Raw genomic sequence first — 27,960 nt, forward strand, 5'->3', positions numbered from 1 at the left:
TAAAGAAACAGATGTGTGTTTTCACATTTCTATCTGTGGTTGCTCTTTTAAAACCAAAGGCCTAAAAAAGGAATAGAAAAATGACCGCTTCTAAAGCGTCGCAGAAAAGTTGAACGGCATTTTCAAGTTGACTTATGGAAATTAACAGATCATTTCGTTAACCATGGGAGTGCAAATACGAATAAAGTGGTAAACAACAACACAAACACACATCTGTCAGCAGGAAAGAATCAGAAATAATAAACAGAACATAGCATTTCTGTTTTAACAAACAATAAAAGCATCAGAAGCTGCACAAGGAAGTCAAAGCCTTTTTAACAAAGCTTCCTTAATTCAGGGCTCTTGCAGGTTTTGATGCATCTGTGTCAAGTTGAGATATCCAATAAAATGAACTATAAGTTCTTAAAGACATAAAATGCCAAAATTCTCTGCAATATGTAAATTCTGCTTCTTTCATATAATTATATACTGAGGGTGCACCGACTGCAGTTTTACTGGACGATCACGATTACCGATCTTTGCTGACACCAATTTGCTTTGCCTAAAATGTTTCTAAATATAGCAAGAAAGTCACTGAGTTGGTAACAGTGGGTGACTATGACCTGGTGGGCCGACCTGTCAGTCAAATCTCTCGTAAAGGCAGAACAGGACTGTGGTTAAATTTTAGACCTTTCCTCAGGTAGATGAGATCAGCTTCACATTTAAATATCAGCCGATCACAATCTCCCAAAATTAAGAAAATCATAGCCAATGTGAAAGTAGTCTAATTTTCTGCTCAATCAAACTCTTGCTATTTTGCAGTAGTCCGGATGAGTAGTTTTTTTTTTGCTCCTTTTTTTGTTTTGTTCAAACATGAAGAACCAACATTAGTTTTATCAGAACAAGAATCCAGAGAAACCCCTACTAGTTACGTCACAGACTATAACTTGACGTCAGGTAAGGCTGAGGCAGCAGTCACTTAAACCCAACGTTTTTGGCCAAATTTGAGAAAAACATTCAGTAAAATCAGAAAAAATGTGGGGATTTGTTGATTTTGTGTGAATTTTATGGTTTTGTGAAAAACTGGAGGGACTTTTAGGTGTAATTTGGAGTCAAGGGGGCCACATAAAAAGCTGCGGCGGGCCAGATTTGGCCTCCAAGCCTCGAGTTTGACACACTTGAACTGCCTTGTCGCTGAAAATGTGCTATATAGATAAAATTACCTTACCTGTTTTTGCTAAATATGTGTTGATATATTATGCTATCATTAATATTTCTGATTCCATTGGAAGCACTTCCAGGATTCTTTTCTTTTCTCCCGTTGCCATGGTGAATGCCGTTCTTCTACACTCACACTCAAGCTCAACTTCGGGATAACTTGACTCAGAATTGAGTTACATAGTTTTTATCTCAGAGCTCGAGTGTGACAGAGCCTGGTAGGTTAATTCAGATCATCTGCCTTCTACTCAAGGTTTGGGGTAAAAAATAACAAAATAAAAAAAAGACATTTTTTCCATCAGTTTTCACCAGAAATTAATTTGTTTTAATAAAAAAACTTGTGAAACTTTAACAAAGACTGCAGGTGCGTGTCTGTGTCTGGTGAATTTTGGTTAAAACATGTTTGTTTTTCACTCAGTGGAAATCCAAAAATTATACTCAAGTGAAAGTAGTGAAAAAGTAAAAAGTACAGCATAGGAAAATACATTTGTTTGAAAAACTTACTCAAGTAAATGTAAATGAGTGAGTAATTACTACATAACTCTGATTACATTTAAAAAAGGGGCATTTATATATCAAGCTGTTAATTTAATTGATTATGGTTCATATAAACTTTGAAAAGCATTTAGTTAGAGACTTCAATGAAGCAGATACTCCAGTACATGTACAACATGCATCTTTTTCTTTTATCAAATGTTTCCACCGACACTGATTTTTTACTCATATTTTGTCTGATTTTTGTGGCTAAACAGGACAGGGTATCTTAAAATAAGACATATTCATATATATCCTATTTGAAGTCTACCTTTATTATTGTTACTCTCATTACATTTACACGAATCCTTGAGGAACTTTATACCAAACAGAATCAATGGTTCTGTTCTTCTACCTCTAAGCTGCTTTGTCTAATTCTCTTCTTTGTTTGTTGTGTGGGATGAATGGATTGCTTTACCGTGGGATCTTGACAGTGCAGTAATTGGAGCATTCATAAAGAGATTATGCCTGCGCTAATGGGAACAAGCTGGATTTCAAAACATAGACTCTGTGACACACCACTTCTGTGAAAAGCAATAAACCCTCATCAGGGGATCAGATTTTATTCTGAATTTAGCTCTACTACATTTTGAGGAGTCTGCAGATAAGTGTAACTGTATCTTGCAGCGGTCTACATACTGGAAACGGCAGGAAAGGGAGGGCGGAGTGCAGCTTCTATAACTGGGCTAGGCCTTTTTTTCCAGCAGCCAGCTGATTTCAGAGGGCTGTTTTTTTCTCACACTAACAACAAACCACCCACAGAGAAGGGAACATATGCACAGGAAGCCTTTACACATGGAGAAAGGCGGCAGAAAAGTAAAGGGCAACGCCTGCTACTGTCACGGCAGAGTGAGCGTCTGATTCGCTCTGAAACTCATGCTGCTAGAAACGCTCTTACTCAACTGGGTGGGTTGTGTGTGACTGCTGTGTCGGTCACTTAGCAGAGCAGAATGTCACGACGGGACCAAAGGTTTCGGAGGGGAATAAAAGGACGGTAAGCACTGCGATTTTTAATCTACGAGACATTAAAATGCAGCGTAGAGTGAGAGAAAGATGAGGAAAAAGAGTAACAGGATGAGAGGAAAAGTACAAGTGCAGATACATTTCTGCATACTTCCTCAAACTGAACTCTGTCAAGACTAACAGAAGTAAAGCGTGCTTTAATCCTGCTTGTGCTTACACATCAGCTTTTAGATTAGTAGTTTACGAAACACTGAAAACAGGATGCAAAGCTAGTAGCTTATGAGCAATCAAGCAACTTTGTTTTACATCTCAACATTCTTCTTGAAGATCAGTCGAATGAGCTTTCCACAAACAAGCAGGATGTTGACATTTATTCATCCTTAAATAAAACAAAATTTAAAAAAATCTGAAATAAAAAGTTTCTTGCCTTGTACTTTACAAATATAATTTTTTTAAGGAAGTGAAGTTGGTTAGCACAGACAAAACAATGAGGAAGCTAAGCAGGAGAATATGTCGGCTAAACTCTTAACATTTAGCATGTTAATGTCCTAACATCATAAAACATTTATTTAATGTATTGAAACAAAAACAATGGTAACAGAAGGCTCAAAATATGAGTTAAAGTGGTGAGAAGAAAAAGCAAAAGGGATGAAGTATTTGGAAATATTTCTGGGCTTATTCCAGGGTTTTTTCCCAACCAGATGTTCGAGAGGAAGTGCAGATGTGCAGCTGGAAGGTTTCCCATCCATTGCATGATAAAAACAACAAAAGGACAAAAAAATAATAAATCACCACCTTTTGTCAAGCTTTTATTATCTCATTAGTTCCATTATGACGAACGAGAAGCAGGTCTAATAAAGGACAAATGCTTCCTTTGATTCAAGCGGATATTTGAACTTTGTGACACCAAATACCTCACAATTTCAGCAATACATTCCCTGGAGTAAAATGAAAAAAGGAACGGCGTAGTTGCAACACAGACTGCAACAATGACTCATGATTTTAAAGACTACACAAAGTTTCAGCACTCTCAACAGTTTGGGTAAAATATACAAACTGCATTTATAACACAAAAGTATTTGCCCTTGTACTGACTTCTGCTTGCTTTTCTGTTGCAAATGTTTCAAATGCATTTCAGTATCAAATAAAAATATACAAAGTAAAAATAAAACCCAGTTTTCAAATTATGATGTCAATTACTAAGGGAGAAAAAAGTCATTCAATTCAATCCAGCCGTATGGGAAAATGTAACCTAATCATTTGTGCCACCTTTAATGGTGCCAACAAACGATTTTCCAGTGAGACTTTTTCGTCACTTTTGGCTCCATTTTCTTGGCAGACTTGTTTTTATTCAGCCAGACTAGAAGCATCTCAACTGGATTTGAGTCAGGACTTTGACAAAATCACTCCAGAACCTTCATTTGTTAGTATTTGAGGAATTGGAGGTTGGATCACTGTCCTGCTACATGACAAAAGAGTGGATTTGCTTAAAGTAGATGTGGATATTCCTCTATTTGGGGTAGAGAGAATAAATCACAATTCCATTTAGGACTATTGCAATAAGCAATAAATCAATTAATCACATGATAAATTAAAAATAAACTCATAATTTCCTTTTGCTTTATTTATTGTTTTTCTCTTTTCTCTCTCTTTTTAATGAAAAACTGATCTGGTGCTTTGGTTTCTACTACCTTTTGTTGTTTCTGTTTTATTTATTTACTTTGAACATTTAAAATGTTTCAGTTCCAGTGCTAAATGTTCATTAGATTTTAAAGATTGTCGATCTTTGAGAATGTGTTCCTGCGCATTCGCATACTATTGTGTTACTTAAAGCGTTTTCAAAACAATTGCATCTCTGGATGCAAGTTTTGCAGAGGTCCCTTTCTTATTGACCTTAATTGAGGCAAACAAGACCTTTGGTGCTTCGATGTTAACCTCGGTCGTTTTGTGGCTTCCTAGTTGAACTATAAGATAAGATTTATTGTCATTGTCTTCAACAATTAATTGATTGCTTAATGACGTGTTGCTTTTTCAGATATTTGAGCCTGCATCATGCTGTTAGAGGAGTTTTATTTGATTCTACATTTGATTCTTTTCGTGACCAAGTCTTGCCAAAGTTTATGAAAATGACCTAAAACAAAAATAGGTAACCATCGTAATCATTTCCACATTGGTTTGGGTAGCTGGTTTCTCTTAAAAACACACACACAAGAGGAAAACCACCCTTTTATCTATGCCTGATGTTCAAACTTATTATATAAGTTACAAAAAAGCAAAAACAAATTAAATTTGGACTTTTCACACCACTGCATTTCTTCATTCCTCTATAAATTAATAAAATTGTACATCTGGTTTTAGAGAAATGCTATTTAATGTTTGAAAGGACACAGAGAAGCAGATTCCTTCCTCCCTTTCTTCTAAATAATAATCCTTCCCCTTCCTATTGTAAGAACAATCTGCCATTTACTGTTAAAAGTTGAGAGAGCAGAAACGTGGAGCACTGCTCCATGCAGGAAGTCGCCTCCCATTCTGGTTGTAATGTTGATGAGATAAGGAAACAGTTTTTTTAATCAGTCTATTCAAGTCAGGAAGTCAGGATGAGTTTCAGTTTTTAAAGCAAAGAATCTCATTGAGTTGTTTTTGCCCAAGAGCACTGTAAAAGCAAACATGGTATTTAATTGAAAATAGTAAGTTGTCTTAAATCAGTTTTCATCATATTTAGTAAGTTACTTGGAATTTGTGGTTGAAAAGTCTCTAAAAACTCTAACTGAGCTAGATTAATTTAGAAAAAGTAAGTTTTTGATAATTGTGCTTTTATTCTGAATTAATACTGCATGCATCCAAGTACAAATGCTTTACTTTAGTTATTTTTCTTTACTGGAGCCAGTAATTTATCTTATCTCACTCATGAAGAGAGACTAATCCCACACATTTGAATAAATCTCAATGTATTATTTTATCTTAAGCTAGGCTGTTAGCACTACGCTAACTTAACAGTCTGAGCTTATCAAAGACAGGACTACCACTGTGTGTTGACCTATGGTTAGGGATATCACCACAGAGAACTAACGTTTTTGTTATTTTTGGGGACGATTAATGCAGTTATTTGCATTTTGTTTACATCCAAAAGTCCCAAGCTGGAACCTTTGTATTGTGTTTCTGGTGTTCCTGTAAATCTGACGCACAAGCGACGCCTGCAAACAACAGTGATAGTAGATTTTTGAATCCCGGCATGATGACCTTTGTCCCATGTCTTCCTCCTCTCTCTTATTACTCACTTTCCTGTCTGACCTCTTGCAAATACAGGTCACTTCAGCCAGTAAAATCTTAATAAATTAAATTAAATCAACAATTTCTGTCACCTGCGCATCAAATTTGCAGGAATACCAGAAACATGATGCAACAGCTGGGGACTTTTGATTGTAAAAAATTAAAAATAAAATGCAATTAATTGCATTAATAGCCAAAAAACCTCCAAAACTTTGAGTTTGACACTTCTGATCTAACCGGTCAAATTTTCTTCAGTGTCAATATGGCACCCTATCTAAATGCTTGCTTTGCTTCTTGTTGTCCTCATTAATAAAGGTGTTATGATTGTGAGTGCATCCTGTCTAACTGGTACTACGAAAGAGGAGGACAACTCTACTGCAAGAAGCACTACTGGTCTCGCTTTGGAGAGCACTGCCACGGCTGCAAGGAGGCCGTTTCCACAGGACTGGTTATGGTAACGTTTGTTCCTGGATTAGTGATGCACCACAGCAAAAAACCAGGACTGTCGAATTTATAATTATTAGTTCTTGATAGAAAACAAACACTTCATTGTTTGGACATTTTCTGACTAGTTTAAGCCCTCTGAATTACTCTCCGTAATCGAAAAACCTAAATTTTACTCACAATGATCCTATTCAGCTATGATAAGTAAAAGTTGTTTTTCTATTGTTCACTTCAGCTAATCAGAAATATTTCATGTTTGATAGAAATAACCAGATTATTGATCCATAAGGCATCAATTGTTCCAAAAAATACCACTGAAAATCCAACATTATGGAACATTAAGAGGCAAATGTGTGAGAAAAACGAATACCACAAATCAGAACGCTTTCAACTATTAATAACTTCAAAGGTTTCCTGCCCTGTTGGACGTAAATACTTTTCTTCCAAACAATTTCAGAGGAACTCCTTAAAAAAACATCCTTCATGTTCCAAAGGGAATAAACAAAAAATGAAACCAAAAGAATACATGGGGGAAAAAATTGCATTCTCCCTTAAGCAACACTGCATTGTCATTTTGTAACGTTACAAATAATTATTTTACTAAGTTTGTTTTGTTATTTGTTTTTTGAACAGTACAAAGTTACAAAGAGTAGAGAAAAAATGGTTTTCATATTTTCTTTTGCAAATATAAATCTAAAGGTTTAGGCACACATTATGTCCAACTTCACAATTGAACTTTTTTTTTAATCTTGAGAGGTCAAAAGTCAGAAATCTGAGAATTTTCAAATTCTGACTTTTTTTTCCACAAGATTTTTAACTTTCTTTCTCAGAATTTTGACTTTGTTTCTCAGATTTTTTATTTTTTTCCCCTTCAGAACCTCCCTTCCCCCCCAGAATTCCGACTTTTGATTTTAAAAGATTATAGTCAGAATAATTCTGGTAAATTCTGAGAAAATATACATTTTTCCCCCTGTGGTCCTAATTCTCTTCCGTTAAAAACTGCCTTCATTTAAGTGATCAAATATTATTTTAATATAGCATAGAATGGATATTTTCAAGGTTCTATTTACATGTCCCTCTGGGCCACATAAAACCTCATGGTGGGCCAGATATGGCCCCTGGGCCTCGAGTTTGACACTTGTGTCTTAAGCCTTATTTCAACACAATTACAGCAGCAGTCTCTACATTTTTTAAACAGACTTTGCACTTTTATACACTGAAATTGTTGTCTCATCTTTACAAAAAAGCTCAATCTAGGTGAGACAGAGCAGGGAGCATCTATCAACACCAATTTGTTTTTGCCACGTCTTTTAAGTTGTATGTAGGTACAAGACTTTGAATGAATATGCTCTGATCTAAATCTCATCAAGAGTCGTTGATGCAATTTTCAGCTGCGTCTCTCGCCTAACACACCTGAAACATTGGACTGAATTACAGCCTCAGCATGCAGGATATAACTTGATAATTGTTATCTGATATATTCTAAGTCTTACAAACTTTCATTTTAAATGCTAATGTAATATTTACAGCCTCGTTGCAGCAGATGCTCATACCAGACACAAATAACATTGCCCAAAGTGGTGGAAGCAAAGATGAAAAAAGATATTCAACTGATAAAATCGATGCAAAGTTTAGTAGTAATATTATTATCACAGTGCTTCCTGAACTCAGCTGGTAGAGTTTACTCTGATCCTTTCACCAAGGTACCTATAAGAGCCACTATCTCAATGTCAGTTTCCTGGTTTGCTATTTTGTGTTGGTCAACCACAAAACAAAAGTTTGTGGTTGTACCCTAAAAAAATATGTTTGCTTTCTTTTCAGGTTGCAGGAGAGCAAAAGTACCATCCTGAGTGTTTTACATGCATGAGCTGTGAAATGGTCATAGGAGATGGAGACACTTATATGCTAGTTGAACGCTCACGGCTTTACTGGTGAGAAAATTCATATACCAGTATATATAAAGAATTCATATTATACAAATTTAAAGTACTTTTGTTTATCTCTTCAGTGGCCACTGCTTTTGTCAGGGTGTTGTGCCAGCTGTGAGATCAACATCTCTTACGCAGAGACCCCACATGGTGGCGCTGGTGTTTCTTCCTCCCACTGCAGCTGGATGTCGAGGCCTGACAATTTCTGCTGACTTCAACCAAGACAAAAAACTTCTAATTACTGTTACAAAGTAAGTCTTGGTGGGTTTAAATTATCATTAGAAATTAAGAAAAGAGTTTTACCAAACAAAATCCAAACCTTTTCTTCTTCAACTAGCTCTACAGACCCATAATAAACATTGTGACAGCTTTTAAATATTTGTTGAGTCCAAGTTTTAAAACCTTGGAACCTCTAGACACAAAAATCTTTGTCCATTATTTGCAAAACAGCTCAAAATACTCAGTTGTTTAATAATTGCACATACTCAATAGTCTTATGAATAACTGCACCACCCATTCACCGTTGTAACTCTCCTTCAGTTTAGACCCAGGAGTCCTCAGTCCTGATCTGCTGTCTTCTGTCCAAGCTGGTGATCACGTTTTGGAGGTCAATGGCATCCCGGTCCACAACATTTCCCCAGATGAGGTACCAATGCTTATAGACACCTTGCAGGATGACATTACATGCGCAATATGTTACCCCATGTTATGCTGACTAGCAAAAACTGCTAGCTGACAGTGACTATGATTGGTTTTGGCTGAAGTTATCAACAAAACGTGCAAAATGTTAAATGTGTGAATGATATATAAAAGAAAAATGGATTGCACCCAGTTGTCAACCCTAGATAAAGTTTTAAGTAAGAAAAAAAATTGCGAGGGAAATAGCTCAGTTATGCTAGCTTGACTTTGAAAACCTTAACATGTAGATATGATGTGGAATTTGGTGTGTTTCAGTGAACAGTTAAAAAATAAAAAAGGCAACCTAAACACCAACTCTTCACCAACTTTTCTCTAGATAAACTGTGTAATTCACGACACAAGCAGACCTCTCCAGCTCATCATTGAACATAATCCACAGTCACCTCATGACCTTCTTCAACCAGACAGCCCCCCAAATAACATCAGCTGTCCTGACCCTCATGTCCACGACAAACTTACTTCTATCCATAACCTCCCAAGTCTGGAAGAAGAGCCAAGTACACCAGAGGAACGACAAGAACAACAGACGAGCCTCTCACCGCCTCAGCACCAAGGAAGCACCGGGTTACGAACCAGGCATATTCTGTAAGTGATGACAGCTCTGGCTTATGATTACTGCCCAAGTCAGGGGTGTCAAACTCATTTTTATTTTGGGCCATATCACTGTTATGAATGCCCAGTTGTGGTAAAATGTATTGATGAAACCCATTAATAATACTCTAAAATATGAATAAGTAGCTGTTTCTGTACTCGATGAGTCCTTCTTAAAGTTAAATAATACCAAAAATCACTACATTGATGTAATTTGGCAGAATACATAAGAAAACTACAGAAAAAGATCGTGGCCACTGAAAAATACAAGAATTCTGGCTTTAGTCTTGTGAGGTCAAAAGTCAGTATTCTAAGAATTCTTACTTTTTCTCAGAAATTTTCATTTTTATTCTCAGAATTTTGACTTTTTTTTTCCAGAATTCTCAATTTTTTCTCAGAATTTTGACTTTTTTTCTCAGAATTCTGTCTTTTTTTCCCAGGACTCCTCATTTTTGATCTTATAAGATTAAAGTCAGAATAATTCTGGCAAATTCTGAGAAAAAATTCAGAATTTTCTTTGGTGGCGTTAATTCTCTTATGTTGAAAACTGCTTTCATTTAATTCATAAAATATTATTTAAGCATACAATAGTTATTTTCAAGGTCATATTTACATGTCCCTCTGGGCCACATGAAACTTCATGGACCCCAGGCCTCGAGTTTGACACTGTAACCTAAGTTGTTTTCTCTTTTCCAGACGAAGTTACAGCATAGATAAATATCCCCTGTCTCCTGGAGCATTGTCGTTTCTCTCTCAAAAGAGAGACATGGTTCGCTCAGAGTCTCTTCGAGTCGACCCTGGGGAGCGGACACACCGTATCTTCAGACCGTCGGACCTTATCCATGGAGAGGTTCTAGGCAAAGGTTGCTTCGGTCAAGCTGTGAAGGTAATATCCATACATTGCCTCTCTCCCTCAATTTTCTGACCTTCATTGTGAAACTTCATATCAAAAATCTTTATATTAAGGTAACGCATCAGGAGACAGGGGAGGTAATGGTGATGAAAGAGCTAATACGATTTGACGAAGAAACACAGAAGACATTTTTAAAGGAAGTAAGTAGTAGCAATGCCACAAGAGTTTTTAATAATTGCGTCACGTCTAATATTTACAATCTGAGCCAAATATTGTTCATCTCAGTGTCACAAACTCTCTCAAAATTTTACACAGGTAAAGGTGATGCGCTGCCTTGACCATCCCAATGTTCTCAAGTTTATTGGATTGTTTTACAAAGACAAGCGAATACATTTTGTCTCTGAATATATCCAAGGAGGAACTCTTCGAGAAACCATTGCAAAAATGGTGAGTTACAACTTTATTTTAAATGTATCCCAAATATTCAGTGTCAGAGCTGAGAAACACAATGAGTTGGTCATAATTTGGCTGTTTTAGGAGGAAGATTTCCCCTGGAATTTAAGAGTTGGATACGCTAAAGATATAGCCGCTGGAATGGTGAGTGTTTCTGATCATTAAGGTTACAGCACTTACTTAAAGTATGAGCCACGTTTTCCACCAACTTTAACACATTTCATTGGGATGTTATGCAACGGACCAACACACAGTAGTGCATCACCTTTAAATGGAAAATAAATGATACATGGTTTTCATCTTCCAGACATAAAGGAAGTCCAGTTGAGAATCTGTAATTTAATGTTCAGACATTATGTGTCTAATGTGAGTGAGCTTAAGTCATTTTGCAAAAAAAATCTCTACATGTGCAACCGAGCAGACACAAAACTAAAAAAAACTTGAAGTTGAAATGGAGGTACTGATTTAGAGAATTAAAATATGAAAAATACACGTCACTTTTCAGACTTTAACTTTACTGATGTGTCTTTTTCCTCCTGCTTCACAATTATTCACTATTTAGTGTTGGTCTACAACATTAAATATCACTAATACCATAAAAAATAAACTGGGGTTTGTAGTTTCAAATATGAAAGAAAAACATCAAAGGATATAATTACTTTTTCAAGGCATGATTAAACATGAAATGGCGAATTTAATATTTCTCCTTTACAGGCATATCTGCACTCCATGAACGTGATCCACAGAGATCTAAACTCTTACAACTGCCTGGTCAGAGAGGTGAGTTATGAGCTTTATTAAATGCATGGAAAAAAAAAAAAATATATATATATATATATATATATATATATATATATATTTTTTTTTTTTTTTAACAGGACCATACTATATTATTTATAAAAAAGTTCTATTCTCAATCCAAACTCAATATTTAGCACATTGAGTCACAAACATAATTTTTCAGTACAAGTAATACATACGTATATTTTTGATAGAAAATACCATTTAATAAAAGATTTTCTATAGTGACAACTGCAGCGAATAAAGTGACAAGTCACAGATAAAATTTTGGACAAAAAGTTACGTTTCTTGAAAGTAAAAAACTGAATTTATATTTATTGTATTATTTCTATGTTTGTCTTTTTTAAGACTTTATAGTTGGTGTTTAGGTTTTGTTTAGAATGCCATTCAATAACACATAAATACATAGTGATATTTTCAAGTTTCCTATCAACTTTAAACACTGTTTAACTGTACCAGGATTAGCAGGTTTTCTGTTTCTAGTAAAAATCCTGAAGCTTTCCATTTCTCTTCGCTATAGGACCAGTCTGTGGTGGTGGCAGACTTTGGACTTGCCAGGCTGGTGATGGATGAACGGAGTCGGACCAAAACTTCATCTCTGGAGCGGAGCGTGAAGGGGCCACTGTCAGAGCTGCGCAAACCTGACCGGAGAAAACGGTATACTGTGGTTGGGAACCCCTACTGGATGGCCCCTGAGATGATCCATGGTGAGTGTGATAACCAACTCATGAATGACGGACCTTCATGGTCTAAACTGAAACAAAAACCATGCAGCTCATTATTTTTCTCTTTGACTCTTAGGAAAAACCTATGACGAACGTGTGGACATATTTTCCTTTGGGATTATGACTTGTGAGGTAGGAACATTTTGGTAATAACACAAAAGACGTAAGGTAGCTAATGTAAAGTACATTTCTGTTATTTTATCTCATGACGGGAAGGAAATTTCTAAAAATATATATGAACTTACTCGCTTAAAGTAATTGTTTAAAATATTTTTTCCAACACGTACAAGTTAAAATTGCAAAACAAGTTTAAGAGATAAGCCAAACAAATTGGTGCGCTGCTGCCGCCTTGTGGTAATAGGATGCTACTACCACAAGGTTGCTAAAAACAAGATGTTAAGGAAAAGAATGGTACAATTAAAATACAATTTTAAATTAATATCAACATTACTGATAAATTACTGATAAATTAGAATATGAAAATCTAATTTAAAGTGAAACTCATATCTGCATTCATTACGCAGAGTGATATACTTCAAATATTAATGAAGTATATAACAAGTATATACAAGAAATGTGACTATTTCATAAAGAAAAACATATTTTTTATACATAATACACAATCGTATGCAATGCTGCTGTATTAACGATTGTCTAGAATAAAGTCACTGATATTTAGAGACACAAAATTCACCTTTCTTGAGGCCTGTTTACCACCAAATTCTGGAGAACTTTATATTTCCCACTTCACTGAGTTTTCACAAGCCAAAAAGTATTTAAGATTAAAGTTACACTTTAAAACAGTTGCTTATCGATTCCTCTTTGTGTCATCAGATAATTGGCAGAGTGAGTGCTGATCCAGACTACCTTCCCCGAACTAACGACTTTGGACTAAATGTAGAAAGTTTCCTCCAGCAGTATCACTCTCCACTGTGTCCATCTGTTTTCCTGCCATTGGCTGTTCTGTGCTGTGACATCGATGCTGATAAACGGTACGATTGTGCGAAAATAATTGAAGCTATTTGAAATAAAAACTATTTTTAAGGTATTTATGCTAAGAAAATGGTTACATTTTTGCAAAAAAAAAAATGGAGATGCTTAGATGTTTTTGTGAAAAATAGCCAAATAAAGAATAAAACATGAATGTCTTTGCTTTTCAGACCCTCTTTTTCAAAGCTGGAGGAGTGGCTGGACAACCTGCTAATGAACCTGGAAATCAGCCTGCCTTTGCTTTCCGAGTTGGAGCAACTCTGTCAAGCCTTCTGGAAGATTCACAACCACCAAAACCAGAATGAAACTCCTGATCATCAAGACAATCTGAGCCCTAAGCTTTGTTCAGACGAAGCAAATGGCCACACAGAGCCTAATCACTATCAAGGCCAAAGTAGCAAAACCGACAAAGACGTGAATGGTGAGCAACTTGCACATGGCCACAATCTGAGGACTAAATCACAACACACAAACCAGCCCTGCTGCGAGTCTAAAAGCTCAGACCCGGGGAAGAGCGAGTGCGAGTCTCAAGAGGACAGCAACGTTAAAGAACAAGCCAAACCGCAGATTGAGCCGACACTGGTGGGCCGACCAAACAGGACTAGAAGAACTTGTAGAGTGCTATGGGAAAGATCTACGGAGGATAGCTCGTTTCTCTGAATCGTTCTCAACATAACTGCATTCAAGTGTTAGGGAATAAACACATTTTTTTGAGGACATTGGTACCTTGGCACCAAATAGAGAAACGTATTTTAACCGATTACTATGAATTAGATGCACAAAATGTGCAACTGCAGGTTTTTGAAGAGGTTTGCAGCTTGATATTAATTAAATAACAGTCCATAAACCAGTATTTAAGAAGCAAAGCTAAAGCCTAGTTCAACAGGAATTTAATTCAGTATTTTTTACAACAAAAGGTATACTGAAAAAACATCCTGAAATTTCTGAAATTGCATGGATGGATGCTCTCTTTTGATAGACTGTGTTATAGTTCCACAGAATATAAATTACCTCAAGCACACAATTTAACATTTCTGTATTGCAAGGACTGTTTACTACTTGATAAGCAAGAGCATGTCTGTCATAAGCTCAAATTGTCAAATGGCTCCAATTTCAAATTGGTCCAGAAGCTGTGAAATATGTTATTTTATTCTTTAAGGTATGTTTAATTATGTTTTTAGATTGTCTTATGTCTTGTCCCATACACTGAGCTATGAAATAACTACTAATGCTATTAAACTGTAGATAATATTCAAAAATATGTACACCTTCTGATGTATAAGTCTGTATTACTGTATTAAGACAGAGTACAGAAAAGTGACTGAAAAGAAAATACCTGATTTATGCTTTAAGGTTAATCCTAGTCATCTGGTCAAGGCATTTGTCCACATGTCCATTGTTTCTGCAAATTCAAACAAAACCATCAGGAGTTATTATTTATATCCTGTGGTGAGATATCAATCATGGTAATCTCTTCCAGAATATTAAGGCCTCCTAAATTAACAAGTAAAGTCACTGAGTAGGGTGATTCAAAAAAATGCTTTAAAAATAACGCTGCTGCAAATTGCTAAAAACTAATCAGTGTTTATGTCATGACTCAACTGTTTTAAAATACTCAATATGGTTATTTTTTAAACTAATGCCTCTCACAACTTTTGGTTTAAAAACAAATCAATTAACACACTATTTTGAGTACAAATAAACATAAAATCACCAGGTCAGACATGTAAAAACAAAAAACTGTTGGCTGCATCTCTACCTCAAAATAAAGCATTTGTAGATATTGTCAAAACCAAACTACCAAAATGCAGATTTTTTTTTTTTACATTATAATGTCTCTACAATTTCAACAAAGAATATTCTTCTTCAAACTTGTTAAAAAAAAATATTTGAGATTAACTGAATTGGTAAAAAAAACAACAACTGTGATTTACATTTTCCGATCATATTTACAGCTAAATTTTGCAACAACATTTTTCCAGAAAATATCACATTGTGCTCCAAACTGTTTCACTCATTTCCTATAAACACAAGCTGTAATATCGACATTTTACTAGTTTTTACAATTACAATATATTTTAATTTCTGAGTTACTTTTTACATAATAACTTTTCCTTCTGAGGCAGTGCGGGGCATAAAGTATGATTGTAAATAATATTTGCCCTGGTTTTAAAATTATACATTAATAATATTCATGTATTTAACATCTTCAATATTAAATACTAAATAATGACATTTAAAATGATGGTTCCTGAAGTTTTGGGTATTTTAGCTGGCCGTTTTTCTTTTTGTTTTTAACCCACCTCCACATCAGGCGGTGGCTAATGCTACATAGCAACTTGTCTCATACAGCACAAAGCTTAATTTTAGTCAAAAGACAGATAGTAACAACAGAAAACGTCACTTCAAAATATGTTTCTCTAGCTAAGTAAACGAACTAAATAATGCGAAATGTTTGAGCTAGATTTAAAAAATGTTTATGCTAGCTGGCTAGATGCTAGCTTACCTTCTAGCTTACAGCGCAAACATTAAAACGGCTAAAATTGACTAAAAAGGCAAATAAAAACCAAGAAAGAGTTATTTAACGCAGTCTATATTTTATAAATTTGAAATTATTACCATAAAAAACAGATTCAGCGAAGCAGTACCAAGCTCGTTATGCTCAGGCGCTGAGGTTATCAGTTTTACCTTTGACCTCTGACCGACCAATCAAAATGGAGAGAAGTCTGGGAGCTGGCAAACAAAAAGTATATTTTATTGATCAATTAGTTGATTCAGGATTTAACAAGTGAATATTTATTTTCTCAACAACATTTTGATTTAGTTAGGTAGTGGATGAGAAGTAGTTAAGAAAATACATTTATAATGTGATCGTTAAAAGATGAGGGACAAATGAGTCTGGCAAGCTTCTCTGATTAAGCAATTAAAGACAATAAGTTTATTAAAACTATTACAAAAAATATTGTAAATTAATATCTAATTTAGCTATACCTGATTCTGTTTATATCAAGCAACTGTTTTACTTCAGTAGCTTTAAAATAAAAACAGCCAATTAAAAAGGTTCCAACACTTTTATTTGATTCACGTTTGATCAAAAACCCAACCAATATCCAGAGATCTGGTAGTCCTATAATTTACTATGAAAATGATGTTCTTACTGTTTGAAATTGCAAATATTTCTGGATTTAGCTAAGCTCCCTCTGAGTGCAACCAAGTAGCTAATTATTGTGGTATAATTGCAAAAGAGTGGACAAAAATTAAGATCAAGTATATTAGATAATATATGCAGGTGGCTTGTTATACAGACCAATGAATAAATATGCAATGGCTTGCCATACTGGCAGGCGCTCTGGCAGCCGGGCGCCGCATGTCGCCGATCTGGGGTCAGTTTGGACTCAGGTCACACCATGGAGCACATGTCCTCTCCGATCAGATTCCGTAGCAATAAAAAAGGTAAGTCCATAACATTTACATATTTCTAGCATGTCTTTCTGTTTTATTAAAGTTTTAGGCAGTGAGGAAATAACTTCACTATTTAAACTACAAATGAATCACCCTGAAATATTCATGCTAAGCACCGTCAAGAGTCTGTACAAACGTTTCTTGTGCTATTTAACGTTTGTTTATTATAATCTTAATTATTTATTTAAATTGCCAGCTTTATGTTTACGTTATGCCGCATTAACCATACTCATTTATTTTCATATATTCCTTTTAGCAACTTATTTTCTCCTTTACACTAATGTTTTAATGTGCTGCTGTCCTTGTTCAAAGAAGCTACGTCTTTTTCAGAAAAGCAGGTAGGACTGTCTTTAAAATACACTTGTGTTTGTTAGTGTGTGTGCTTGTGTGTTTAGGAGGTAATTCTCCAACCCCCACCCTGTTAGAGTATTAGAAGCTGGGTTAAGCCTGGTGCTGAGGAGCTTTCTGGGTAATTAGAGGTGACAGGTAGAGGGATGGCAGATGAACCCTGATCAGACCTGCAGCTCTGTGAGTTGCACTTCTCTGTCATTAGACCAAGTCAGTAGGACAGTAGGCCTAATAGTTGGCTCAGATTTTATCATAGAGTAGATGATGTTGCGTTCAGGGTGGGAGTATAAAATCAGTTGATGTTTGAGGCTGTCCTGATAAATAATGACTTATATAAAGATGCTCTTCACAGGTTGTAGTTTGACCTGGCTGACCCTGAACTTCAGGGAGGTTTTTGTCCTCTTGCCCTGACAGATGGATGAGTTCCTTTTAACGTTATAATGGGATCACTGGTCAGATCTAATCAGAGAAAAAACAGTGTAATCAAACAGTGCAGGTGAAGATCAGTAGACCCTTTATCAGTCTGTTTCCATACCTACAGGATTATATTTACAAAAAAAAAATTATGTAAAAATATTTCCACTAGTTTCTAGTGGAAATATTTTAGAACACGTAAAATAAGACAAAACTAATTCATAACTTTTTAGCAAGATCTAGGAGCTTGCTGAAATTATTTGTAAATTTGAATAATTTGTAAATTTGTCAATAATTTTATAGAAGTACTTGTTCCATTGGCAGATTATTTCACTTATGAGGAAAATGACTTGTTATAAGTGAAATAATCTGCCAATGGAACTAGTACTTTTTCGTCAATACTAAGTAATTATTTACTTAAAACAAGCTCCTTTATCATGCTGAAAAGTTACTTGTAAGTAAGTTTTACCTTACTTCAAGTGAACTAAGACATATTCACTGGAAACTAGACCAAAATTACTTTGTAAGATTTTGTTTTTGCAGATGTGTTTTCACATTTAATTTTCAGCGCCAGTCACAGTTTGAAATAGTTCCCAGTTGGGGTCAGTATCGCTCCACCAATGATAGATGACCGTTGCTAGGAGATGACCGTTGCTAGGAGTAACCGCCGTGATACTTCTAAATGAGTTATTTGTGTTGCAGTGTAACATTTTCACATTTAGCTATTTATTCACTGGGAGGTTTTTCACTGACAGTAGTGGATGTACTTGTTTCCCTATTATTATGATGAAATCTTAGCAGTAGACTGTACAAGAAAAGAAACAAACTTTGTGACATTTTGTCCCAGTTGTCCAGTCTTTCCATCGAAGACCAGGCAGACATACAGTTCCCCTACGCCATGAGGGATCTACCTCCTGTGTCTCATTCAGCTGAGAAGTCACAGAACCAAGACCGCTTGGATGTAGAAGAACCTCCGACTGCAGCCAACGGGAAGCTGCCCGGGTATCCAGGAACGCCCCCTCCATCCCGTCCAGTTCGCCCTGCCGGTTCTCCGACCGTCCCGCCCCGGCCCAGTCACGCAGGACGGGACTCGTCACAGATTCTCCCGTTGAAGAGGCAGCTTGTCTCTCAGGTTTCTCTGGACTCTCCTCTGAGCCCGGCCTCACGGCCGCGCAGTCCCTGGGGACATTTTGACCCGTACGACTCTCCAGAGGTAGGTTTGGTTTGACGACTTTGAGCTCTAACTTTGCTCTCTCAAGCCTTTACTATTATTGTGCAGCTCTTCACACTTTCTCACCACACATTTGTGTAAACTGAAGAGTTTCCTTCCTTTATTCACTCTGGTCGTTTGTAAAGTTACACAGTAAAAAATTAACGGCAATCATTTGTTTTATTTAGCCTGTCAGAGAAAAAAATGTGGGTGTTCATTTTTCAAGATCATATTTTCACCATGTTATTCATACATTTATAAATGTCAGAGTTCCAAACTAAATATTTAACTAATAAGCTAAATACTTTGCTTGCAAACTAAATATTTAGCTTTGAAATTAAATGCTTAGTTAGCAAACTAAATATTTAGATCTAAGCTAAATACTCACTTTGGAAAATAAATATTTAGTTTGAAAATTAACTATTTAGCTCATACGTAAACGTTTAGTTGGGATCTAAATATTTAGTTACCTAACTAAACATTAAATATTAAGTTTAATATTTAAATATTTTACATAAATGTTTAATATTTGCCAGTTTACTGTAAAAGATTAACAGCAATAATTTGGTTTATTTAGCCTGTGAAAAAGAAAAAAATGTGGGTGTTCATTTTCAGTAGCATTTTAACCATGTTAACTAAACAAAATTTTCAATTAACACGTTACATATTTAGTTTGTAAATACTAAATAGTTAAAATAAATCACTAATGTGAAACATCCAGCTAAATATTTACATACTTATTCTCCAAATATTTAGCTCAGACGTAAATATTTAACTTGCTAACTAATTTTTGAATTTATAAGCTAAATATTTAGTTCGCAAAAATATTAAACTTGCTAATTAAATATTTTGTTAAGAATGCTGATATTTATAAATATATGATTAACATGGTGAAAATGTGACTTAAAAAAATTAACTAATTTTTTATTGTATAACTTCACAAATGGACGCCTCACTCCTGTTGTTGTCTTAAAGCATCATTTACTATGTGTGATTAATTGTCACAGATTCATGGAGTTGGGCTTGTTGAAGGCCACAGCAGTAACTGGTTGCTTCATGATGCTGAAATGTGGATATGCTGAGCATTAATATGACGTTCATATCTTCGTTCTGCAGGATCAGGACAAGGAGTACGTGGGTTTTGCTACGTTGCCCAGCCAGGTTCACAGAAAGACGGTGAAGAAAGGATTCACCTTTACGCTGATGGTGGCAGGTGAATATTTTAAAAAATAACCTAATTGTTCAGCTAGAATAACACAAGGCAGTTCCAGTCAGAAGTTTCCATCATTTTTTACTTTTATCGATTTATCTGATCCACTTTTTTCCTCTGGTGCCTTGATTTTACTTCAGTGTTGATGTGGCTTTGGGATTGTTGTGTCAGTGTTTTGACACACAGCTGTTGCTTCAAGTTAAAGTTGAAAAAATTGCAGGCAGTTCTTCATCTTAATCATTTATTTATCAGCTTTGTAAAATGTATAAGTGGCTCTGGAAGAAAAACAGTCCACAGCATGATTCTACCACCACCGTGCTCAACAGCTGCCCCAGTATTCTTGGTCAGAATATCAATGTTTGTCTTATCTGACTTGGAGACGTTTGTTCAGAAAACATTTAGTTTGTCCAGCTTTGTGTTGACCTCTATGACTTTGGTTCCACATCTTTTGTTTTGGATTTTCTTCTGGATTATTTTGGCTTTTATTTTTTAATAACTCTCATTTTCTGCCATAACATTCGCTACAGTTTTTAAATGCACTCTTGGAAAAACTCCTTAATTTTTCGTTGTCTGACAAAACTAATAGTGAAGTTTTAGGTCATAACTATCAATACATTTGGAGAGAAAAATGGTGAAACCGGAAAGCACATACGGAGATGACAACATATTTAGCTTCCAAACTAAATTTTTAATTTGAAAGTCAAATATTCAGTTTGTAAATATCAGTTTGGGAGTAAAAGCTTGAAAATAAATAAATAATTATGCTAATGATTCCAATCTTGTGGACGAAAACCTCATATAATCTGTCCCAAAACAGATTAAATTGCAGTTATTTTTTACTTAATAAAAAATAATAATAAGGAAGATGTGATGTGGTCTGATTTGAGTATTTTTAAAGTGACATAGAGGAATGTGTGTTCCTGTTATTGTAGGAGAGACTGGACTCGGCAAATCCACACTAATAAACAGTTTGTTCCTCACTGACCTCTACAGAGACAGAAAAGTTCCCAACGCTGAGGGTGAGTTCACCTTCATCATTTATCCAACCATTCAGTTCTTCTTACAGAGTTTTTAACTCTGCATGCATTGCTACCTTTGGCTAATCTGCAGAGCGGATCAGTCAAACGGTCGACATCATCAAGCACACCATCGGCATCGAGGAGAAAGGGATCAAACTGAGGCTCTCCATCATAGACACGCCAGGCTTCGGAGATGCTGTCAACAACACAGCAAGGTGAGCGGACATGTTAAAACAACATCACACTGCTGCAGCCCGAACAAAAACATTAATAAGCACCTAAATATCCAAGACCTCACCTGCAAAAATCTACATTAATCACACATATATACAAATGTAATCTCATTAAAACATATATTTACCAGAATGCAAAAACACAGAATATTAGCAAGTAATTTTGAACAAATATCTTCATTTGTAGTAAGACAAAACTAACTCATAGGTAACATTTCAGTAAAATGTATGAGCTTGTTTTAAGTAAATAATTACTTAATATTGATGAAAAAGTAACAGATCCACTGATAGATTATTTCACTGATAACATGGGGAAAATATCTTATAAGTGAAATAATCTGCCAAGGGAACTAGAACTTTTTTATTAATATTAAGAAATTATTGACTCTAAACAAGCTCTTATATCTTGCTGACAAGTTAATTAAGAGTTGGTTTTGCCTTATATTAAGTGTACTAAGATACTTCCACTATAAACTAGACCAAAAATACTTGCTAAGATTTTGTATTTTTGCAGTGAATAATGAAAAACAATCAGCTAAAATAACCATATGATTTATTTGATATTTTTCTTACTTTTTTCCTCATTTATTTTCCAGTTATGTATTTATTTTCCTTTCTCTGCATTATATTATAATTATACAAATACTTTAAAAACTATTTTGTTGCTTATGCTAAATTTTGACAGGTTTGTTAAACGTCACTTTGTATCACGGAGTGCGTATAAAATAAATAATCGTGAAACTGCTTGCATTAAAAACATCTCCTGTAGGTTTGCTGCTCTAATCACAGATATTTTATGTGTTTGCATCAGCTGGAAGCACGTAGAAGACTACATTGACCAGCAGTTCGAGCAGTATTTCAGAGATGAGAGCGGGCTGAACAGGAAGAACATTCAGGACAACAGAGTCCACTGCCTGCTCTACTTCATCTCTCCTTTTGGCCATGGGTACATTCCTACTTCTGCATCTAAAGATGTTTTACAGCCTCAGCTGCATCCATGCAACATGTTCAGAGTTTAATCATGTTTTGTTTTGCCTCTGCTGTCAGTTTAAGGCCAATCGACGTGGAGTGCATGAAGGCTTTGCATGAAAAAGTCAACATTATTCCTTTATTGGCCAAAGCCGATAGCCTGACACAAGCAGAAGTCCACAGCAAGAAATTAAAGGTACAATAATTTATAAATTCAGTAGTTTTCTTTACTCAAACCTAAAAATAATCCAGGATGTAACTATTAACCTTGTAACATTAAAAACTGATTGAACAGTTTATTTCTTCATCATGGTCAGTAACTAGTTAAATTTACTCAATTACATTTACTTGAGTAACTGTTTCTTTTTTAAATGTACTTTTAGGAGTATTTTTGCTACTTTTTTCTTTTACTTAAGTATTTTATTATGATGTATTGCTACTTTTACTTTAGTAAAATTTCTGCATTCTGGACCCACGGAATGAAGAACAAACATGTTTTAACCAAAAACTCACCAGACTCAGACGCACACCTGCAGATTTTTTTAAAGTTTATAAGTTTTATATTGAAAGTAACTGATTTGGAAAAATTTTCTTTTGTCTGATTTTGTTATTGGTTTTTACTTGTATAAATTATTGCCATTTTCGTCCTTAAAATACCAAAATTTCCACTTAATATTTTGGTACGTCTGATGATGTCATTTTTAAATATTAAATGATTGATAATTTGATCAGTTACTCTAGTTATCAGTAGTACTACTGTTACTTTAGTACAATTTATGGGTACTTTACCCACCTCTGATCATTATTTATTCCTCTTCCATCATGATAGTTTTCTTCTGTTTCAGATGAGGGACGAGATCAAGCAGTTTGGGATTAACATCTACCAGTTTCCAGAGTGCGACTCAGATGAGGACGAAGACTTCCAAAGACAGGAACAGATCCTCAAGGTTTGACCTGGAAATTAGATAAAAGTGGCATCTCATCCTCACAGGCTCCAACAGTTTGACATTTTGACCTCTGCTTGCAGGACAGCATACCGTTTGCTGTAATCGGGAGCAACATCCAGGTGGACAGCAAAGGCAGAAGGTTCAGAGGTCGTTCCTATCCCTGGGGTGTGGTAGAAGGTACGAAACAAATACACTGTTTGGCATTTTGTCACTTTACACCCATGGAACCTCAATGTGTTGAGTTTTTTTGAAGGGATTCTATTTAATTTGTTCATCCACACCGAAGAAAACTGAGAACCGTGTAGCAAACCTGATTTTTATTGATTGCAGATCAGCTTTTCTTCCCAGCACAATTTCCCCAAAGCATCTTGGTGAACAAACTGTACAAACACCCATCCTACATATTACTACATGTAAACACAATATGTTGTCAAGTGTTTTTTGTCTAGTTTTTTTAGAGCAAATATCTTAGTAAACTTTAAATAAGAAAAACTCACTTCCATGTTATTTGTGAAATAATGGAGCTAGTACATTTTCATCAATATTAAGGAGTTATTTACTTAAAACAAGCTCCTATTTCTTGCTGAAAGGTCAAATCTAAGTTTTGCACTAGAAACTAGACAAAAATACTTGGTAAGATGTTTCAGTTTTGTTTTAAAAAAGATGTGTATAAAACCACCTTCAAATCACCTTTAAATCGTTTAAAAAGCTTATTTTCTTAATAAAACATATTTTTATGCATTCTGTTTTGTGACACTAATCGTTGTAGTTGAGAACCCGGTCCACTCAGACTTCCTGATGCTGAGGAACATGCTGGTGAGGACGCACATGCAGGACCTGAAGGACGTGACGCGAGAGATCCACTACGAAAACTACCGGGCACAGTGCATCCAGAGCATGACCCGCATGATGGTGCAGGAGAGGAAACGCAGGTAGGCGGAGCCAGGACTCCTGTCAGCGTGGAGAAATTCATGCAGCAAACTAATAAGGAGTTATTGATGAATGGGGCTGTCGTGGAAAAACATTTTTGTTCTTGTTGCGTGTCTGTTTCAGTTTACGGGAGAAGCATCGCGAAGGAAGCGAGGTGGACTTTCCTCTTCCACTCGCAGCAGTTGACACCGAGATGGAGAGACAGATTTTCGAGAAAGATGAAGAAGTGTGTTTCCTCCTCTCTCAATTATATGGATTCCCTGCATGCTATTGTTTATGTCCGGAAATTTCGCGCATGCGCACATCACTGGAGGGAAAAAGGCTATTCTTTTACATGCCATCTGTAGCCGCTCTCGGGCGGTATAATAATTCCGTTAACTAAATGACACCTGTAGATGTAGGTATTATTAATTTGGTGCAGTGCGCCACAGGAAAGGAGAAAATAACGCATAAAACCCGTTGAAGAACAACTCAAAAACACGTTTTTTTTTCTCGCTCTCTGTGTCGGCTACGCTACGCAAACACGTTGTCATAGCAACGGACAACAACGCCACCAAAAAAAGCAGTAAAGCCTTTCCTACAAAAAGAACAGCACATTAAGTGCGTAACAGTTTAATGTTTTTAGGCTTGATGTTTATTTTGCGATTATTAATAAGTGATCGCTGTTGTAGATAGCTACCGCTGTTATTAGCTATGCTAACACAGCCGTGGTAGATTAGCTGATGCTAATAGCTAATCTCACAGGCGGTTGATCATTTAAATACCTGTTCCACTGATGATCGGTCAGAGTTGGTGTTTATTTCGCCTTTTATACTTTCTATCTGAACCGAAACACACCGAATTCCACATCACATCTACTTGTTACAGTTGTCAAAGTCAAGCTAGCAAAACTTAACCACTTAAGTTATTTTTTTCTTAAATAAAACTTGTTCCTGACCTTGTTATCTGGTTGTAATAATGTAGCAAAGGACTGCGTCCCTTTTTCTTTTTTTTATATCAGGTGTGCCTTTAAGATTTAGCGTGTTATATTGACAATTTAACTGCTAAAACCAATGCTAATCATGCTTGGCTAGCAGCTTTTTGCCCTCCAGCAGGGATCTTACGCACGTGACGTCACATAGGAGCCCATATTTGTTGTACTTAGGTGAAGTAATCAATCTGCCACTGATTTCCTTCTGCTCTTCTTTCAGCTGAGAAAGATGCAGGAGGTGCTGGAGAGGATTCAGGAGCAGATGCAGCAGAGCCAGAGAGGCACCTGCTGAGCAAACAGACTCAATCTTCTGCAAACCGGCCATTTCGACAAGTTCAAGTGAGAGCTTTCAAAAATATGGACCAAAATGTTTCAGTGCATCTTCGCAGAGAAGGAACAACAACTGTGTGACAACTCAAGCATTGGTTTATGTTCATATCAAGAGAGCTGGTTGCATGCTGTTCAAACAGTGTTGTGCGGTGAGTCCAAAATCCAATATAGCAGCTATATTTTCATTTTAACCAAAGCTTATTAAAGCTTCTAACAATATAGAGGCAAAGAATATTTAATAAGGCGACATTAAAAAAATTCTTTGGCTGACCTCCCTATTTTCTGATGAAGATATCGTAAAAATCGTGTACGATCTTACCTTTATTTTATATTACCTATCCTTCTCCACAAACATCTTTCTCATTATGTCGTTAAACAAAAAAAGTCCTCGTTTCCAACTTTTCTTTCATTTTTAAAAACCTGCCAGCCTTGAACGGTTCTGTTCCGTCTGTTTTCAGTCTTTTCAATTTCGTAGAAGAAGAGCCATGTTGCCCGTTGTGTCTGTGTGGCTCAGCACTGCCCCCTATCAGTAAGGCACGGTACTTTCTGCTTCACCATGCGCATTTTCACTGCGCATTTATGGCCAAACAGTAAGACTAAATATAACACCCACGTTAATTAAACATATCAAACAGACCGCAGAACGTCAATATTCGTAGAAAAATATTTATTTAAACAAGTACACTGGCGACATAGACAGACATTTGTGTGGTACAGCGCCCCCAGAGGTGAGGTACAGTACTGCACTGCATTACCTGGTCTTTCATGTATTTCAAAAAGAAATGCGTAAATCCAGCGATTTTGACCATAAAAATGTTGAAATTACCAATAAAAAACAATTTATAGAAAATTCAAGAGGACAAATTGATTTTCTCTCATCATTGTTAGCATCTATTTTACTTCTTATGTCCTTTTTTATACTTATCAGGATTACAGTGAGGAACCGCCTCCCCTAGCTCCGTTTTTATTTCCTCTGGGGAAAATTAATGCTCTGACTCATTATTTGGTGCAAAACTGATGCAGCATGATGCAATGACCCAGAGGTAAACCAGTTTGCAGAGAGCTGTACTACGACTCAAGTTCAACATAGCGGTGTTTGCTCTTCAACAAAACCTAAAACTCCTCTGAGAGAGAACAGGTAGAACAACAGTGATGATGGTTTCTCCTGGTTTTACTCTTTAGGATTTCATGCAAAATACACAGATGATGTGGATTAATTTAAAAATATAAAGATAGTTGCAGGAAAATATGGCTTCAGTTACAAAAAGAGTTATCTTGCAAACAGGCGAAAACAAGCATTTGTGATAAAGAGTTAAACACTGTTAATTTGTTTTGTAGTACAGCCTTGTCATGTTGGTTTCTTCTTCTCCTGCTTTATTTTTGTACTGTCATTATATTCCTGAACTTCTTCTTCCTTAGCATTACCCACCATTTGTGGTCAGCGTGATGTTGGATTTTTAAAATTTTTATTACATTGTTTTATGTCAGTTTTTTATGTTAATGTTTGTTTTGTAAGGTCAGAAAAACAATAAAATTTTAAACCACAAAAACAAACAGACCAATGTGTTGTAAATGTAATAAGATTTATTAAGAACCTTTATTTTTCCATCAGCATAATTCTTCATTAATATGTTTTATTCATTTTCATTATGGTTATTTTCAACAGTGGACAGTTAGATCTAAAAGGCAGCCCAAAGTGTACAGGCAATATATAACTTAAACTTTCTCCATAGGGAAAACATGTTTTTTATATTTTATATATAATATCAATGTAGCATGAGGTCCAGGATTCTGCCCACGTTATACAGTATTGTACATGGTCCCGAAAAGAAACATTAAAAGATCATTTTTAAAACAAAGGAACTAAACTGCAACCTACATGCAAAACAAAACCAAAAGAAAACAAGCATTTAAGATGCATACACTCATATGCTGAAACATGCGTACGATCACAAGTTACAAAACTTCCATACGTACAAATATTACAAAACTCAATTTCAGTTATAGACAATATTATTTTACCCAGAAAAGATCAACAGGCTTTTTTTTTTTTTCCGCTCAGCATCGCAGTCCAACTCAAAATGAAAAGTATTAAAACAACAACAACCCAGAAGTCGTTTTCTCCTCCATTCACTCCAAGTACGTGTTTAGCCAGAGTTGTCACAGTGTTCAGGGAAACTGAGTATAGGCACGCACAATAGCATTCAAACAGGCTCGTCTCATAAATCTGTGTAAAAAAATAACCTGCTAACAGCTACACACACACACACACACTCACACACATACACAGACCATCATGCACGGGGCAAACTGCACAACCAACAAACAGCCATGCTACAGGTACAGCAGGGTTAAGTAGAGCAGAGAATATATAAAACATATAATCACATTTACAGACGTAAAGCAGGGAAACTGCAGAGGAGTAAAGGAGGAGATCCACCATGCACTGCAGAAACACCAAATCTTACCA

At 35.8% G+C, this 27,960-nt stretch overlaps 2 protein-coding genes across 3 annotated transcripts; both read left to right on the plus strand.

Annotated features, from left to right (window-relative positions):
• The first annotated feature begins 2,460 nt into the window (after positions 1–2,460).
• On the plus strand, positions 2,461–14,709 carry LOC102219535 (LIM domain kinase 1-like). Of its 2 annotated transcripts, XM_014474530.2 has the most exons (15): positions 2,461–2,725; positions 6,280–6,418; positions 8,230–8,339; positions 8,417–8,587; positions 8,877–8,982; positions 9,352–9,620; positions 10,323–10,512; positions 10,593–10,679; positions 10,795–10,926; positions 11,017–11,076; positions 11,647–11,712; positions 12,254–12,440; positions 12,535–12,590; positions 13,293–13,450; positions 13,619–14,709. In XM_014474530.2, exons 1-15 carry the CDS (start codon positions 2,682–2,684, stop codon positions 14,106–14,108), a joined length of 2,265 nt encoding a protein of 754 aa, XP_014330016.1. In that variant the 5' UTR covers positions 2,461–2,681; the 3' UTR covers positions 14,109–14,709. The 2 variants fall into 2 exon arrangements, with proteins under 2 accessions (XP_014330016.1, XP_023197533.1); XM_023341765.1 differs by lacking the exons at positions 2,461–2,725; positions 6,280–6,418 and having other exon boundaries at positions 8,248–8,339; positions 8,436–8,587.
• Positions 14,710–15,123: 414 nt separating this feature from the next.
• LOC102219274 (septin-5-like) lies at positions 15,124–27,590 on the plus strand. Its single transcript, XM_014474529.2, has 13 exons — positions 15,124–16,901; positions 17,223–17,248; positions 18,520–18,885; positions 19,999–20,095; positions 21,025–21,111; positions 21,203–21,326; positions 22,156–22,290; positions 22,392–22,509; positions 23,159–23,260; positions 23,341–23,437; positions 24,030–24,192; positions 24,314–24,416; positions 25,381–27,590. The coding sequence occupies exons 1-13, from the start codon at positions 16,856–16,858 to the stop codon at positions 25,450–25,452; spliced, it is 1,536 nt and encodes a 511-aa protein (XP_014330015.1). The 5' UTR covers positions 15,124–16,855; the 3' UTR covers positions 25,453–27,590.
• Positions 27,591–27,960: the final 370 nt, after the last annotated feature.

Source organism: Xiphophorus maculatus, chromosome 11 (genome assembly GCF_002775205.1).
Source record: "Xiphophorus maculatus strain JP 163 A chromosome 11, X_maculatus-5.0-male, whole genome shotgun sequence".
In the NCBI taxonomy this organism is placed as follows: Eukaryota; Metazoa; Chordata; class Actinopteri; order Cyprinodontiformes; family Poeciliidae; genus Xiphophorus; species Xiphophorus maculatus.

Excerpts from the sequence above, each read along its gene's own strand:
- LOC102219535 (XM_014474530.2), top strand. The coding sequence starts at position 2,682 with ATGTCACGACGGGACCAAAGGTTTCGGAGGGGAATAAAAGGACG. Across the intron at positions 8,983-9,351 it reads ACAACATTTCCCCAGATGAG|ATAAACTGTGTAATTCACGA; the intron begins GTACCAATGCTT and ends ACTTTTCTCTAG. Across the intron at positions 13,451-13,618 it reads GACATCGATGCTGATAAACG|ACCCTCTTTTTCAAAGCTGG; the intron begins GTACGATTGTGC and ends TTTGCTTTTCAG.
- LOC102219274 (XM_014474529.2), top strand. The coding sequence starts at position 16,856 with ATGGAGCACATGTCCTCTCCGATCAGATTCCGTAGCAATAAAAAAG. Across the intron at positions 20,096-21,024 it reads CTTTACGCTGATGGTGGCAG|GAGAGACTGGACTCGGCAAA; the intron begins GTGAATATTTTA and ends CTGTTATTGTAG. Across the intron at positions 24,417-25,380 it reads TTTTCGAGAAAGATGAAGAA|CTGAGAAAGATGCAGGAGGT; the intron begins GTGTGTTTCCTC and ends CTCTTCTTTCAG.